Source organism: Somniosus microcephalus, unplaced genomic scaffold (assembly GCF_052327205.1).
Source record: "Somniosus microcephalus isolate GS21.2 unplaced genomic scaffold, FLI_Smic_1.0 unresolved_chr1, whole genome shotgun sequence".
NCBI classification, from domain to species: Eukaryota; Metazoa; Chordata; class Chondrichthyes; order Squaliformes; family Somniosidae; genus Somniosus; species Somniosus microcephalus.
The window spans coordinates 9,838,158-9,854,217 of record NW_028225179.1 but is presented as its reverse complement, the minus strand read 5'-3'; the positions used below and the strand labels follow the sequence as shown (position 1 = coordinate 9,854,217).

Below are 16,060 nucleotides of genomic sequence, written 5' to 3'. Positions count from 1 at the left end.
GGAGTTTAAAATTTTTATACTCCGTACCCTTAACCGACAAGGTCACAACACAGTAGCCGCTAATGTCCGTGGCGTGGGACCTCGATGCCATCGAGATTCGGTTGCGCGTTGGCAGGACAGGGAGGGAGTAGTGGCTCACCGTGTCTGGGTGGATGAAGCTCTCCGTGCTTCCGCTGTCGAACAGGCAGGTCGTGGCGTGGCCGTTTACTTTGATGTCCATCATCGACTTGGACAGGTGGTGTGGGCGGGCTTGATCCAGAGTGACGGAGGCTAGTGTGTAGGTAAGCGAGTCGTTGTCGTCTGCGGGCGAGGCGGTCGTCGGGTCCGGGGGCCCGGTGGCAGTCGGGCGTGGTGGGTAAAATGGCGTCTCCCACGAGGTAGGACAAAATGGCGGAGAAGATGGCTGCCCCCATAACTCACGAGGCACTATTGGGGTCGGTTGCCTTGATCAAAGATGGCCGCCCCCATGACTCACGTGTGGGGATGCTGGCCTCAGTTGCCTTGAAAGAAGATGGCCACCCCCACAGTTCGCATGAGGCACTGCTGGCCTCTGAAGATCCGCTCCTGCAGGCCTTAGAGAAGTGGCCTTTCTTCCTGCAGGTTGAGCAGGTAGAGTTCCTGGCTGGGCAGCGCGACCTCGGGTGCTTCTCCTGGCCGCAAAAGAAGCAGCCGGCGGCCCGATCGCGGGTGCCCGATGTCGGAGCCGGTACCGGGGGTGGCGGTCCCGGTCGGGTCCGGGACGCCGACGCTGAGGTAGGTCCCGGGGGCGGCGCTGCGAAGGGTATTGCGGTAGGGGTCGGGCCCGAGTCCCAGGGTCGCGAGCAGTACCTGGAAAACGCCTCCTGGTCCTGATGGGCCACCTCTAGGGAGAGAGCGAGGGCTTCAGCTTTGTCCAGGTCGAGGTCTTTAGCTTCAAGCAGTCTTTGCCGTGAGTAGTCGGACCGTAGGCCTTTCACAAAGGCATCGCAGATATTATCTTCCGTATTTTCAACAGCCGTCACCGCTTTAAAGTCACAGTTCCTGCCGAGTGCTCTTAGCGCCCGTAAAAATTCAGCTACAGACTCTCCTGGCTGTTGCGGGCTGGATCTTAGGAGGTGCCTGGTGTACATGTAATTTACCGGGCTCCAGTACTGCTGTTTCAGTAGGTTGATAGCGGCCTCGTATGTAGTCGTGTCCTGGATGAGTGCGTATACTCTCGGGCTCGCTTGGGCGTTCAGAACTCTTAGTTTGGATCTCTGAGGGACGCCGGATTCTTCCAGGTAGGATTCGAAGCAGTCCAGCCAGTGTTTGAAGTTGAGGGCTGAGTTTGCTGCCTGTGGGTTTAGATCCAGGTACGGTGGTTTGAGGGCTTGCAGCCAAGCCGGCTGGTGTGGCTGGTGTGGCTGTGCTTCTGGGAGGGCTCCTGGCTGGCCAGTAGTAGACATCTTTAAAATTTAGTCAATAAAATTGATATACCTATCAATTCGTCCAATAAAAAGCGGCGAGTTAGGAACGTAACTAAAGGTTTTTATTGACTAAATAACAGAGCCCACCCTCGTGGGTGATCGGGTCCAACAAGGAGGAATACCAGCCAGTCGACTACCTTAATACCTGGGCAGGTAGGTGGAGCCATGGGCGGAGTCGGAGGTGGTCAGCCCAGGTATAACAGCGCGACAAGAGGCGACCTCGTATAGTGATACAACAGTGAGAACAGTGATAACAATACAACAGTGATAACTATAGTGTAACGATAGTGAACGATAAAAGTGGTTTACCACAAGGCTCGAGGGGCTGAATGGCCTCGTCCTGTTCCGAGGTTCCTTCCCCACCCTGTGCAGATTGTGAATCTCCATCACCTGTTGTAGAGGTGAGTAAAGGGGATTTAGTCCATCTGTGACCAGGCCATAACCACAAGCCCATCTGGGTATCACACCTATACGGTCCGTGAGGTTATTATTAGATTCACACCCAGACGTTGTGCCTTTACTTGTCGACCTATTCTATGTGATAACATGAACAGTCCACCAGCACGCTCGAGGCCTTCCACAACCGGTGGGTACCAGAGGGACTGGCGTGCATCATCACCACCGAAAACAGATTTTTAATTTAATTTGTTGTTCCCTTTAAACTTTTTTTTGTTATGTTACAGGTTTTATTGGTTGTGCCCCTTTAAAAAGGGGGCACATGGTTGACTTTTAATAGGCAATTGCCTGTGATAAGGGAAAAGAATAACATGAACAGTCAAATCAACTGAATCATCAGCACAACAGATTGAAAGATTAAACAATAGTACAAGAATTTATAAAACATTCATCTGTTCCACGTTCATGTCACCCCAGTTGTCTACAGGGCCCTGCGCTACAGAACAGTGTGAACTCGCTGGTGTTTCAGCAGGTGATTGGAGCATTTAAAGCTCTTCCCACAGTCAGAACATGTAAACGGCCTCTCATCAGTGTGAACAAGCTGGTGTTGCTTCAGATCCCCGGAGCTTTTAAAGCTCTTCCCACAGTCAGAACATGTAAACGGTCTCTCATCAGTGTGAACAAGCTGGTGGCCCAGCAAGGTAGATGAGTCAGTGAATCCCTTTCCACACACGGAGCAGGTGAACGGCCTCTCCCCAGTGTGAACTCGTTGGTGTGTGGTCAGAGCCCCGGGGCTTTTAAAGCTCTTCCCACAGTCAGAACATGTAAACGCTCTCTCATCAGTGTGAACAAGCTGGTGTCGCTTCAGGTCCCCGGTGCATTTAAAGCTCTTCTGACAGACAGAACATTTAAAGGGTCTCTCATCAGTGTGAACAAGCTGGTGTATGGTCAGAGTCCCGGGTCTTTTAAAGCTCTTCCCACAGTCAGAACATTTAAAGGGTCTCTCATCAGTGTGAACAAGCTGGTGTGTCAGCAGGGTAGATGAATCAATGCATCCCTTTCCACACATGGAGCAAGTGAACGGCCTCTCCCCAGTGTGAACTCGTTGGTGTCTGGTCAGATCCCAGCGCCTTTTAAAACTCTTCCCACAGTCGGAACATTGAAATGCTCTCTCATCAGTGTGAACTCGTTGGTGTGTGCTCAGAGCCCCGGAGCATTTAAAGCTCTTCCCAGAGTTGGAACATTTCAATGGCCTCTCATCAGTGTGAACTTGGTGGTGTGTCTGCAGGTTGGATGAATGAGTGAAACATTTCCCACACACAGAGCAGGTGAATGGCCTCACCCCAGTGTGACAACGCTGGTGTTTTGTCAGATTCGTGGAGCTTTTAAACCTCTTCCCACAGTCGGAACATTTAAATGGGCTCTCATCAGTGTGGGCAAGCTGGTGTTTCAGCAGGTGGGATCTGCAAGTGAATTCCTTCCCACACACGGAGCAGGTGAACGGATTCTCTCCTGCTCTCTCCAGCTGGTGTCTCTTCAGATCCTGGGACCTTTTAAATCTCTTCCCACAGTCAGAACATTTAATCGGTCTCTCATCACTGTGAACAAGCTGGTGTCTCAGGAGGGTGGCAGAATCAGAGAATCGCTTCAAAAACATGGAGCACGTCAACGGTCTCTCATCGGTGTGGACAAGCTGGTGTCTCAGCAGCACAGAGGGTGCAATTAATCCCTGCCCAGACACGGAGCGGGTTAAAGGTCCCTCCCTAATGTGATCTTGCTGGTGTATCATCGGAGCGAATGGCTGAGTGAATCCCTTCCCACAGACGGGGCCCGGGTTTCCCCCAGTGTGTGACCACTGGTGTCGCTTCAGGTATTTGTAGATTTTGAAGCTCTTTCAGAACATTTAAAAGTTCTCTCCCCAGTGTGAACTCACTGGTGTGCCAGCAGATTGGAGGAGCGGCTGAATCAGGTCCTGAGGAATCGCATAACTCTCAGATCTTGAGGTGATGTTTGGTCTGAGCTTGCTGTCTGTAAATGCTCCACTTCTAAAACCCTGTAAAAGGAATGTGGAAAGGGTAAGGGGGGAGCAGGAACTTTTTTGGCTAATTTTGCCTCAAAGAACAAACAGGGCAGAGCCGGTCCCACTGGTGTCCAGCCGTGCCCACAATAACCAGCGGGCCAGAAACAGCCCAATCCACCTCACTGACTTGGCCCTGAAGTCAAATCAAGTCTCATCAAATGACATCCTTTGTGACTGTGACAAAGGTAAACTATCTCTCCTCATCCTTCCTGACTTGTCTGCAGCCTTTGACACCGTTGACCACTCCATCCTTCTCCAACGCCTCTCCACCGTCGTCCAGCTGGGTGGGACTGCACTTGCCTGGTTCCATTCTTATCTATCTAATCGTAGCCACAGAATCACCTGCAACGGCTTCTCTTCCCACTCCCGCATCGTTACCTCTGGTGTCCCCCAAGGATCTATCCTTGGGCCCCTCCTATTTCTCATCTAAATGCTGCCCCTTGGCGACATCTGAAAACACAGCCTCAGTTTCCACATGTACGCTGACGACACCCAGCTCCACCTCACCACCACTTCTCTCGACCCCTCCACGGTCTCTAATCCGGTTCTGGGTGAGCAGAAATTTTCTCCAATTAAATATTGGGAAGACTGAAGCAATTGTTTTCAGTCCCTGCCACAAACTCTGTTCCCTAGCCACTGACTCCGTCCCTCTCCCTAACATCTGTCTGAGACTGAACCACACTGTTCACAACCTTGGTGTCATATCTGACCCTGAAATGAGCTTCCGACCGCATATCCGCAGCATAACAAAGACTGCCTACTTCCACCTCCGTAACATGGCCCGTCTCCACCCTTGCCTCAGCTCATCCACTGCTGAAACCCTCACCCGGGCCTTTGTTACCTCGAGACTCGACTATTCCAACGCACTCCTGGTTGGCCTCCCACATTCCACCCCACGTCAACTTGAGGTGATCCAAAACTACCCATGTCGTAACTCAACGCCAAGTCCCTTTCACCCATCACCCCTGTGCTCGCTGACCTACATTGGCTCCCGGTTAAGCAATGCTTCGATTTCAAAATTCTCATCCTTGTTTTCAAATCCCTCCATGGACTCGCCCCTCCCTGTCTTAGTTATTCCCTTCAGCCTCACAACCACCCGCCCCCCGCGATAGAATCACAGAAAAATTACGGCACAGAAGGAGACCATTCGGCCCATCTTGTCCGTGCCGGCCGATTAAGTGCAATCCACACTAATCCCACTTTCCAGCACTTGGTCCGTGGCCTTGTAGGTTACGGCACTTCAAGTGCACATTCAAGTACTTTTTTAAATGTGATGAGAGTTTCTGCCTCTACCACCCTGTCAGGCAGTGAGTTCCAGACCCCCACCACCCACTGGGTGAAAACATTTCTCCTCAACTCCCCTCTAAACCTCCGACCAATTACTTTAAATCTACGCCCCCTGTTTGTGGACCCCTCAGCCAAGGGAAATAGGTCCTTCCAATCTTGGCCCCTCAGAATTTTATACACCTCAATCAGGTCTCCCCTCAGCCTCCTCGGTTCCAAAGAAAACAACCTCCTCCCCCCCCCACCCCGAGACATCTGCGCTCCTCCAATTCTGCCCTCTTGAATATCCCTGATTATAATCGCTGCACCATCAGTGGCCGTGTCTTCTGTTGCCTCGGCCCTAAGCTCTGGAATTCCCTCCCTGAACCTCTCCACCTCTCTTTCATAGAAAATAGGAGCAGGAGTCAGCCATTCGGCCCCTCGAGCCTGCTCCGCCATTCAATGAGATCATGGCTGATCAAAACCCACCTCTGTGACCCAGCTTTTGGCCATTTGCCCTAATTTCTCCTTATGTGGCTCGGGGTCACATTTTTCAATGTCTTACAATACTCCTGTGCAGCGCCTTGGGACGTTTTCCTACGTTAAAGGCGCTATAGAAATACAAGTTGTTGTTATTCTCATTGTTGGAGGTGAGCTCTGAACAGGCCCCGCCCCCTCCCCCTACTCCGCATGCGCCGCTCCAAGGTGAGCGCGGGCTGTGAACAGGCCCCGCCCCCTCCCCTACTCCGCATGCACCGCTCCAATGTGAGCGTGGGCTCTGAACAGGCCCCGCCCCCTCCCCCTACTCCGCATGCGCCGCTCCAAGGTGAGCGCGGGCTCTGAACAGGCCCCGCCCCTCCCCCTACTCCGCATGCGCCGCTCCGAGGTGAGCGTGGGCTCTGAACAGGCCCCGCCCCCTCCCCCTACTCCGCATGTGCCGCTCCAAGGTGAGCGCGGGCTCTGAATAGGCCCCGCCCCCTCCCCCGCATGCGCCGCTCCAAGCTGAGCGCGGGCTCTGAACAGGCCCCGCCCCCTCCCCCTACTCCGCATGCACCGCTCCAAGGTGAGCGCGGGCTCTGAACAGGCCCCGCCCTCTCCCTCTACTCCGTATGCACCGCTCCAAGGTGAGCGCGGGCTCTGAACAGGCCCCGCCACCTCCCCCTACTCCGCATGCACCGCTCCAAAGTGAGCGCGGGCTCTGAACAGGCCCCGCCCCCTCCCCCTACTCCGCATGCGCCGCTCCAAGGGGAGCGCGTGGTCAGAACAGGCCCCGCCCCCTCCCCCTACTCCGCATGCGCCGCCAGGCCTCGCTCCCGAGGATGAGCCGCTACCGCACCTGCGCAGGGCCCCGCATTCTGGGTCGGCCCGGGCAACCGCGAGAGTCCGGATCACCGGCGGAAAGTGAGTTTTATCAGGGTTTTTTTATATATAGCGGAGAGAAGCGCGGGTGGGAGATAAATAAAAAGAAAATACAAACCGCACCATCCCAGCACCCTCCCGGCACCGAGCAGAGCGGATTGAGCGGCCGCAGCCCCTTGTCTTCTGCAGGAAGCCGGACTGGGCCACGTCGGTCCCGTCCGTGCCGACCCGTCCCTTTGCCAGGCCTGCTGCCTGCGGCCCCTGTCCCAGATTCCAGCCCCAGCTCTGTGCTGCCTGCGGCCCCTGTCCCAGATTCCAGCCCCAGCTCTGTGCTGACTGAGCTGATCTCACCTGGGGACAGTGCGTCACAATCGGCCCCAGCGCACCTGAGCTGGAGAGGAGGCCCCGCCCCCTTGCCGCGGCGCCATTGGTTGGAGGACGAGGCCGCCCAGTTCAGTCCTCCCACCTCAGCCCTCTTCCTATTGGTCAGCGCTCCAGTCAGTCAGAATCACATTGCTCCGGCTCACTCCGCTCCGTTCGGCATCCACGGAAGTCCCGCCCGCCCGACTCTCAGATTTGGTTTTCCCGTAGTTTACTTTATAATCTCGCTCTCCACTCCCCCCCTCACCTCGATTTCAATCGATTCCCCAACACTTTAATTTACCCCGGCCGCTGATTTCACCTCTTCCCCGGGCCCGGCCTTCCGTCTGCTCCCCGGAGGCCCCGCGCAGGCGCACTGGCAGCCTCGTTTTGTGGTGGGGCCGAATGAGCATGCGCGGCCCCGCCTCTCCACATTTAAAGGGACACCCACCCTCTCCACATTTAAAGGGACACCACCCTCTCCACATTTAAAGTGACACCCACCCCCTCCACATTTAAAGGGACACCCACCCCCTCCCCATTTAAAGGGACACCACCCCCTCCACATTTAAAGTGACACCCACCACCTCCACATTTAAAGTGACACCCACCACCTCCACATTTAAAGGGACACCCACCCCCTCCCCATTTAAAGGGACACCACCCCCTCCCCATTTAAAGGGACTGCCTCCCCCCCTCTCATGTGTTCTTCAGATTAAACAAAGAAGAAACATAGAAGATAGGAACAGGAGTCGGCCATTCGGCCACTCGAGCCTGCTCGGGCATTCAATGAGATCATGGCTGATCATCCAAATTCAGTACGCTGTCGCTGCCTTCTCCCCATATCCCTTGATCCCTTTAGCCTTAAGAAATATATCTAACTCTTTCTTGAATATATTTAATGAATTGGCCTCAACTGCCTTCTATGGTAGAGAATTCCACAGGTTCACCACTCTCTGGGTGAAGTAATTCCTCCTCCTCGCTAAGTCTAAGGATAAGGGGTAAGCCATTTAGGAGAGAGATGAGTGCGGCAGCGGCGGGAACTCGAGCGGCGGCAGTATAAAAAGGTGAGCCCGAGGCGCGGGTAGGCCTCAGAGCGGCGGCGGGAGCAGTTCGAGCGGCAGCGACCTATAAAAGGTGAGCCCGAGCGCGGGTAGGCCTCAGAGCGGCGGCGGGAGCAGTTCGAGCGGCAGCGACCTATAAAAGGTAAGCCCGAGCGTGGGTAGGTCTCAGAGCGGTGGGAGCAGTCTGAGCGACAGCGACCTATAAAAGGTAAGCCCGAGCGTGGGTAGGTTTCACTAATCTCCAATCTCAGAGGGAGAGAAGTAAAAAGTAATAGAGGTGTGACATCACCACAAAGCAGGTATGTGATTGGTTGGGAGTATTTCTCTCTTTTCTAAAACTTTAACTCTGTGGTTTATAGTTTTTAAGGTCTCTGTGGTGTAGCGGGACAGTTTGTAAACCAGGGCCTTTAAATATATCATTTAAAAATAATAATAAATTTAATTAATTACATAGAATGGCAGAGCAGGTGATGTGTTTCTGCTGCAATATGTGGGAGCTGGTGGACACCATTGATGTTCACAGTGATCACATTTGCAGTAAGTGTTGGCTGCTCGAGGAACTCCGGCTCCGTGTTGATGAGCTGGAGTCCGAGCTTCAAACACTGCGACACATCAGGGAGGGGGAGAGTTACCTGGACTCTGTTCCAGGAAGTAGTCACACCAATTAGATTAACTAATTCAGATGTAGTCCGTGGTCAGGGACAGGAGGGTGTGACTATGAGTGAGGCAGGTACAGGGATCCAGGAGGTAGTGTTGGAGGAGCCGCAGCCCTTGTCCAACAGGTTCGAGGCTCTTACTCCCTGTGGGGACGGGAACAGGGACTGCAGGGAGGATGAGCAACCTGGCCACAGCACCGTGGAATGGGGGGCCATTCAAGTGGGGGGAGTAAAAAGAAATGTTGTAGTGGTAGGGGAAAGTATCATTAGGGGGATAGATAGGGTTCTTTGCAGCTGAGAGCGAGAGTCCCGAAGGCTGTGTTGCCTGTCCGGTGCCAAGGTTAAGGACATCTCCTCTGGGCTGGAGAGAAACTTGGAGTGGGAGGGGGAGGATCCAGTTGCCATGGTCCATGTTGGTACCAACGACATAGATAGGACAAGAGGTTCTGCTGAGGGAGTATGAGCAGCTAGGGGCCAAATTAAAAAACAGAACCACTACGGTAATAATCTCTGGATTACTACCTGAGCCACGAGCAAATTTGGCTAGGGTAAATAAAATCAGAGAGTTAAATGCGTGGCTCAAAGACTGGTGTGGGAGAAATGGGTTTTGCTTCTTGGGACACTGGCACCAGTCATGGGACAGGAGGGAGCTGTTCCGTTGGGATGGACTTCACTTGGCCAGTGCTGGGACGAGAATCCTGGCGAATCGAATAACTAGGGCTGTAGAGAGGGCTTTAAACTAATTAGTGGGGGGGGGGAGGTTTCAAGAGAGCAAAAAATAAAAATGTCAGCGGAGAAGGCAATAGAGCAAGGTAGCAGTGTGGGAATTAAAAACCAGAGCGTGTCAGGAAGGGACAGAATGTATAAAGATAATAAAGGTAAAGTAGTAAAGGGGGTAAAAGCAGGAATAAATTGTCACAAAACATATTTAAAAGTTCTTTATCTGAATGCACGCAGCATTCGTAACAAAATAGATGAGTTGACGGTACAAATAATTACACATGGGTATGATCTGGTGGCCATTATACAGAAACATGGCTGCAGGGTGACCATGGCTGGGAACTAAACATCCAGGGGTATTTGACAATTAGGAAGGACAGACAGGAAGGAAAGGGAGGTGGGGTGGCTATGTTAATAAAGGATGGAATCACTGCAATAGTGAGAAATGATATTGGGTCAAAGGATAAGGATAGTGAAACAGTTTGGGTAGAGATAAGGAATAATAAGGGGAAAAAGTCACTAGTAGGCATAGTCTATAGGCCTCCTAACAGTTGCAACTCTGTTGGTCGGAGTATAAATCAGGAAATAGTTGGGGCTTGTAATAAGGGAACAGCTATAATCATGGGGGATTTTAACTTTCATATTGACTGGACTAATCAAATTGGGTAGGGCAGCCTTGAGGAAGAGTTCATAGAGTGCATTAGGGACGGGTTCCTTGAGCAGTATGTTACTGAACCAACCAGGGGGCAGGCAATCTTAGATCTGGTCCTGTGTAATGAGACAGGATTAATATAAAATGTCCTAGTAAAGGATCCCCTTGGAATGAGTGACCATAACATGGTTGAATTCCAAATTCAGTTGGTGGGTGAGAGTTGGATCTCAAACCAGCGTACTAAGCTTAAATAAAGGAGACTATGAAGGTGTGAGAGCAGAGTTGACTAAAGTGGACTGGGAAAATAGATTAAAGTGTAAGACGGTACATGAGCAGTGGTGTACATTCAAGGAGATATTTCACAACTTCCAAGAAAAATATATTCCACTGAGGAAAAAGGGGCGTAAAAGAAAAGACAGCCATCCGTGGCTAAGTAATAACGGATAGTATCCGACTGAAAACAAGGGCATATAAAGTAGCCAAATCTAGTGGCAGGATAGAAGATTGGGAAGCATTTAAAAGCCAGCAAAGAATAACTAAAAGATTAATTAAGAAAGGGAAGATAGATTATGAAAGTAAACTAGCAAAAAATATAAAAACAGATAGCAAGAGTTTCTACAGTTATATAAAAAGAAAAAGGGTGGCTAAAGTGAATGTTTGTCCCTTAGAGGACCAGACCGGGAAATTAGTGGTGGGGAACATGGAGATGGCAGAAGCGCTGAACAAATATTTTGTATCAGTCTTTACAGTAGAGGACACTAAAAATATCCCAACACTGGACAAACAGGGGGCTATAGGGGGGAGGGGCTAAACACGATTAAAATCACTAAGGAAATGGTACTCGGTAAGATAATGGGACTTAAGGCGGATAAATCCCCTGGACCTGATGGCTTACATCCTAGGGTCTTGAGAGAGGTAGCGGTAGGGATTGCGGATGCATTGGTGGTAATTTTCCAAAGCTCCCTGGATTCAGGAAAGGTCCCAGCAGATTGGAAAACTGCTAATGTAACACCCTTATTTAAAAAGGGAGGTAGACAAAAGGCTGGAAACTATAGACCAATTAGCCTAACATCTGTGGTTGGTAAAATGTTGGAGTCCATTATTAAGGAAGCAGTAACAGGACATTTGGATAAACATAATTTAATCGGACAGAGTCAGCATGGTTTTATGAAGGGGAAGTCATGTTTGACAAATTTGCTCGAATTCTTTGAGGATGTAACAAACAGGGTGGATAAAGGGGAACCAGTGGATGTGGTGTATTTGGACTTCCAAAAGGCATTTGACAAGGTGCCACACAAAAGATTACTGCACAAGATAAAAAATCACAGGATTGGGGGTAATTTACTGGCATGGGTGGAAGATTGGCTATCTAACAGAAAACATGTAAGAAGTCACACAACACCAGGTTATAGTCCAACAGCTTTATTTGAAATCACAAGCTTTCGGAGCGCTGCTCCTTCTTCAGGTGAAGTGGAGAAATGCATAAAGACACAGCTTATATAGTCAGAGAATCATGTCACGCTACATGTAACCCCACCTGACGCAGGGTCATCCAGACTCGAGTCGACATTGGCTTGTTCTCTCTACACAGATGCGGCCGGACCTGCTGTGATTTCCAGCCAAAAAAAATTTTTTTTGTCTGTTTTTTTGTTTTTCATATAGACCCCAGCGTCTGCAATATTTGACCCCTTGTGACCCCACCTCATTGTTCTTTGATGTAATGTTTCCCTGACTGACCTGTTTGGACACCATTCACACCTTTGACTGCTGTGATTATCTCTCTGCCGAGGTGTGATAAATGGCAGTTGGAAAGGTTACCTGTAAACATCTGACATGATTCTCTGACTATATAAGCTGTGTCTTTATGCATTTCTCCACTTCACCTGAAGAAGGAGCAGCGCTCCGAAAGCTTGTGATTTCAAATAAAGCTGTTGGACTATAACCTGGTGTTGTGTGACTTCTTACATTTGTCCACCCCAGTCCAACTCCGGCATCTCCACACCATAACAGAAAACAGAGAGTTGGGATAAATGGTTCATTCTCGGGTTGGCAATCAGTAACTAGTGGTGTTCCGCAGGGGTCAGTGCTGGGACCCCAACTCTTTACAATCTATATTAATGATTTGGAGGAGGGGACCGAGTGCAACATATCCAAGTTTGCCGACGATACAAAAATGGGAGGGAAAGCAGTGAGTGAGGAGGACATAAAAAACCTGCAAAAGGACATAGGCAGGCTAAGTGAGTGGGCTGAAATGTGGCAGATGGAATATAATGTTGGAAAGTGTGAGGTTATGCACTTTGGCAGAAAAAATCAAAGAGCAAGTTATTATCTAAATGGAGAGAAACTGCAAAGTGCTCCAGTACAAAGGGATCTGGGGGTCCGAGTGCATAAACACAGAAGGTTAGTATGCAGGTACAGCAGGTGATCAGGAAGGCCAATGGAATCTTGGCTTTTATTGCAAGGGGGATGGAGTATAAAAACAGGGAAGTCTTGCTGCTGTTATACAGGGTATTGGTGAGGCCACAGCTGGAATACTGCGTGCAGTTTTGGTTTCCATATTTAAGAAAAGATATACTTGCTCTTGAGGCAGTTCAGAGAAGGTTCACTCGGTTGATTCCGGAGATGAGGGGGTTGACGTATGAGGAAAGGTTGAGTAGGTTGGGCCTCTACTCATTGGAGATCAGAAGAATGAGAGGCGATCTTATCGAAACATATAAGATTGTGAGGGGGCTTGATCGGGTGGGTGCAGTGAGGATGTTTCCACTGATGGGTGAGACTAGAACTAGGGGGCATAATCTTAGAATAAGGGGCTGCCCTTTCAAAACTGAGATGAGAAACTTCTTAACTGAGAGAGTAGTAAATCTATGGAATTTGCTACCTCAGAGAGCTGTGGAAGCTGCGACATTAAATAAATTTAAAACAGAGATAGATATTTTCCTAGCAGATAAGGGAATTAGGGGTTACGGGGAGAGGGCAGGGAAGTGGACGTGAGTCTAGGTTCGGAACAGCCATGATCCTACTGAATGACGGAGCAGGCCCGAGGGGCTGTATGGCCTACTCCTGCTCCTTATGTTCTTAATAGGACTCTCTCTGACCTTTGTCCCCAGTCCATCTCCAGGACCAGTGTGTATCTGAGTCACTGGGACTCTCTCTGACCTTTCTCCCCAGTCCATCTCCAGGACCAGTGTGTATCTGAGTCAATGTCACTCTCTCTGACATTTCTCCCCAGTCCATCTCCAGGACCAGTGTGTATCTGAGTCAATGGGACTCTCTCTGACCTTTCTCCCCAGTCCATCTCCAGGACCAGTGTGTATCTGAGTCAATGGGACTCTCTCTGACCTTTCTCCCCAGTCCATCTCCAGGACCAGTGTGTATCGGAGTCAATGGGACCCTCTCTGACCTTTCTCCCCAGTCCATCTCCAGGACCAGTGTGTATCTGAGTCAATGGGACTCTCTCTGACCTTTCTCCCCAGTCCATCTCCAGGACCAGTGTGTATCTGAGTCAATGGGACTCTCTCTGACCTTTCTCCCCAGTCCATCTCCAGGACCAGTGTGTATCTGAGTCAATGGGACTCTCTCTGACGTTTCTCCCCAGTCTATCTCCAGGACCAGTGACTATCTGAGTCAATGGGACTCTCTCTGACCTATCTCCCCAGTCCACCTCCAGGACCAGTGTTTATCTGAGTCAATGGGACTATCTCTGACCTTTCTCCCCAGTCCATCTCCAGGACCAGTGTGTATCTGAGTCAATGAGACTCTCTCTGGCCTTTCTCCCCAGTCCATCTCCAGGACCAGTGTGTATCTGAGTCAATGGGACTTTCTCTTACCTTGCTCCCCAGTCGATCTCTGGAAGCTCTTTGAATCGGAAGGGTTCTCTACGGTTGGTGCTCACAATCCTGTGCTGCTTCACCGGCTGTTGTTCCTCAGTCGACAATCCCTGTTTACTTCGCGCTGAGCACCTTCGTCAATCACAGCATCATTCACCGGGAGATCTAATTGTGGCAAAGCAGAAAATAAGAACAATATTGAAAGCGTGAAATAATGTAATGTAGACTTTTAATCTGCTTACTAATAATCCAATGTGAAGGCGGAGTATTTGTTTGATTTTTTGCCTTTGCTCAGATCCCCAGTTGCGGGGCTGTGTGTTTAGTTTGGAGATTTTCCTCTGATCCCCAGCTGCGGGGCTGTGTGTTTAGTTTGGAGATTTTCCTCAGATCCCCAGTTGCGGGGCTGTGTGTTTAGTTTGGAGATTTTCCTCAGATCCCCAGTTGCGGGGCTGTGTGTTTAGTTTGGAGATTTTCCTCAGATCCCCAGTTGCGGGGCTGTGTGTTTAGTTTGGAGATTTTCCTCAGATCCCCAGTTGCGGGGCTGTGTGTTTAGTTTGGAGATTTTCCTCAGAGCCCCAGTTGCGGGGCTGTGTGTTTAGTTTGGAGATTTTCCTCAGATCCCCAGTTGCGGGGCTGTGTGTTTAGTTTGGAGATTTTCCTCAGGTCCCCAGTTGCGGGGCTGTGTGTTTAGTTTGGAGATTTTCCTCAGAGCCCCAGTTGCGGGGCTGTGTGTTTAGTTTGGAGATTTTGCTCACAGTAAATTTCCGGCCTCCTGAGACTCCCCCATTCTCACTGCTCTGGGCGGAAATGCGCCATTTTCTGTGCGGAGTTACTGCCCGGAGCGGTGACCCTGTGAGCCTCCCTCGCTGTGATCTAAACTCGGGGCTGAGCAACCGCTGTCGGGCCGAGTTCCCTCAATCACAGAGCGGCCCCTGTAACCCGGGCAACCAGCCTGTGTCTGACCCTCACTCACCGATCAACCCGCACCGCCGGGCCCAGCACACAGCAGGGGAGCGGCACTGCGCCTGCGCCGGAGGGCAGGGGAGCGGCACTGCGCAAGCGCCGGAGGGCAGGGGAGGGGAGCGGAACTGCGCCTGCGCGGTAGAGCTATGTCGCACGACCGCATCACTGTCGCTCCCAGTGGTGGGAGGACTACATCGGAACACATACAGGCCCAGGTTAACGGCAGCCATCTTTGTAAAGGAGGGAGGAAAGTTTCAGTGCAACGTCAATATATGCCTGAGACAAAGAGCCTTGTGTCCAATGCGGGGAATAAAGGCCCACAGCCTCCCCTGGCCCCGGGCCCTGAACAAGGGACTGGAGAAACTCGCTGCCCTGCGGGTCAGACAATCAGCCGGCGCTAGTCCCGCCCCTCGGGCTCCCCGATTGGTTTGAGGACCCGCCGCCGGCTCGCTCCTCCAGCCCCGCCCCGCTCGCTCCCTATTGGTCCGAAGTTCCCGTCAATCAGGCCGCGGGCCCGGGTGACGTGTCCCCGAGGAGATCACGTGAAGCGTCCAACTGCCGCCGCTCGGTCCGGGGCCTCGCGGACTCTGAGGTTTTTCTATTTCTCTCTATTCTCTCCCGATCCACCCCGCGCGATTCTCCACCCAATCGGAGCGAAGAAAACGCATTTTGCGTCACCGATCGCGACTCTGGAACCGACACCTAGGCCTTTCCCGGAATGCCCCGCGCCGACTCTGTCCGGCAGGATCCGAGTGCGCAGGCGTAGCTCCGAGTGGGGGAGGGGGTTGGTCTCCAGTGGGCATGCGCGGTTATTACCCTTGGTGACCGGCAGGGGTCGCTGTGTCGCACTCGGCACAAACCGCCGCTCCGTGTGCGCATGCGCGGGCTCATGGCTGTCAATCAGTCAGCAGCCAGAAGAAGTCGCTGGTGAGACCAGTGAAGAAAGAAAGACTTGCATTTATATAGCGCCTTTCACCACTACCGGGTGTCCCAAAGCGCTTTACAGCCAATGAAGTACTTTTTGAAGTGCAGTTACTGTTATAATGTAAACAAAGAAACATAGAAGATAGGAGCAGGAGTAGGCCATTCGGCCCTTCGAGCCTGCTCTGCCATTCATTGAGATAATTGCTGATCATCCAAACTCAATACCCTGTCCCTGCCTTCTCCCCATATCCCTTGATCCCTTTAGCCTTAAGAAATATATCCAACTCCTTCTTGAATATATTTAATGAATTGGCCTCCCAGCTTTCTGTGGTAGAGAATTCCACAGGTTCA

General features: G+C 51.4%; 1 protein-coding gene across 1 annotated transcript; it reads right to left on the bottom strand.

Moving 5' to 3' along the window:
• Positions 1 to 1,485: 1,485 nt before the first annotated feature.
• LOC147093413 (uncharacterized) lies at positions 1,486 to 15,022 on the bottom strand. Its single transcript, XM_085974312.1, has 3 exons — positions 14,796 to 15,022; positions 13,823 to 13,987; positions 1,486 to 3,894 (listed from the first exon to the last, which is right to left on the bottom strand). The coding sequence occupies exon 3, from the start codon at positions 3,628 to 3,630 to the stop codon at positions 2,338 to 2,340; it is 1,293 nt and encodes a 430-aa protein (XP_085830438.1). The 5' UTR covers positions 3,631 to 3,894; positions 13,823 to 13,987; positions 14,796 to 15,022; the 3' UTR covers positions 1,486 to 2,337.
• Between the last annotated feature and the right edge of the window lie 1,038 nt (positions 15,023 to 16,060).

Excerpts from the sequence above, each read along its gene's own strand:
- LOC147093413 (XM_085974312.1), bottom strand. The coding sequence starts at position 3,630 with ATGATACACCAGCAAGATCACATTAGGGAGGGACCTTTAACCCGCTCC.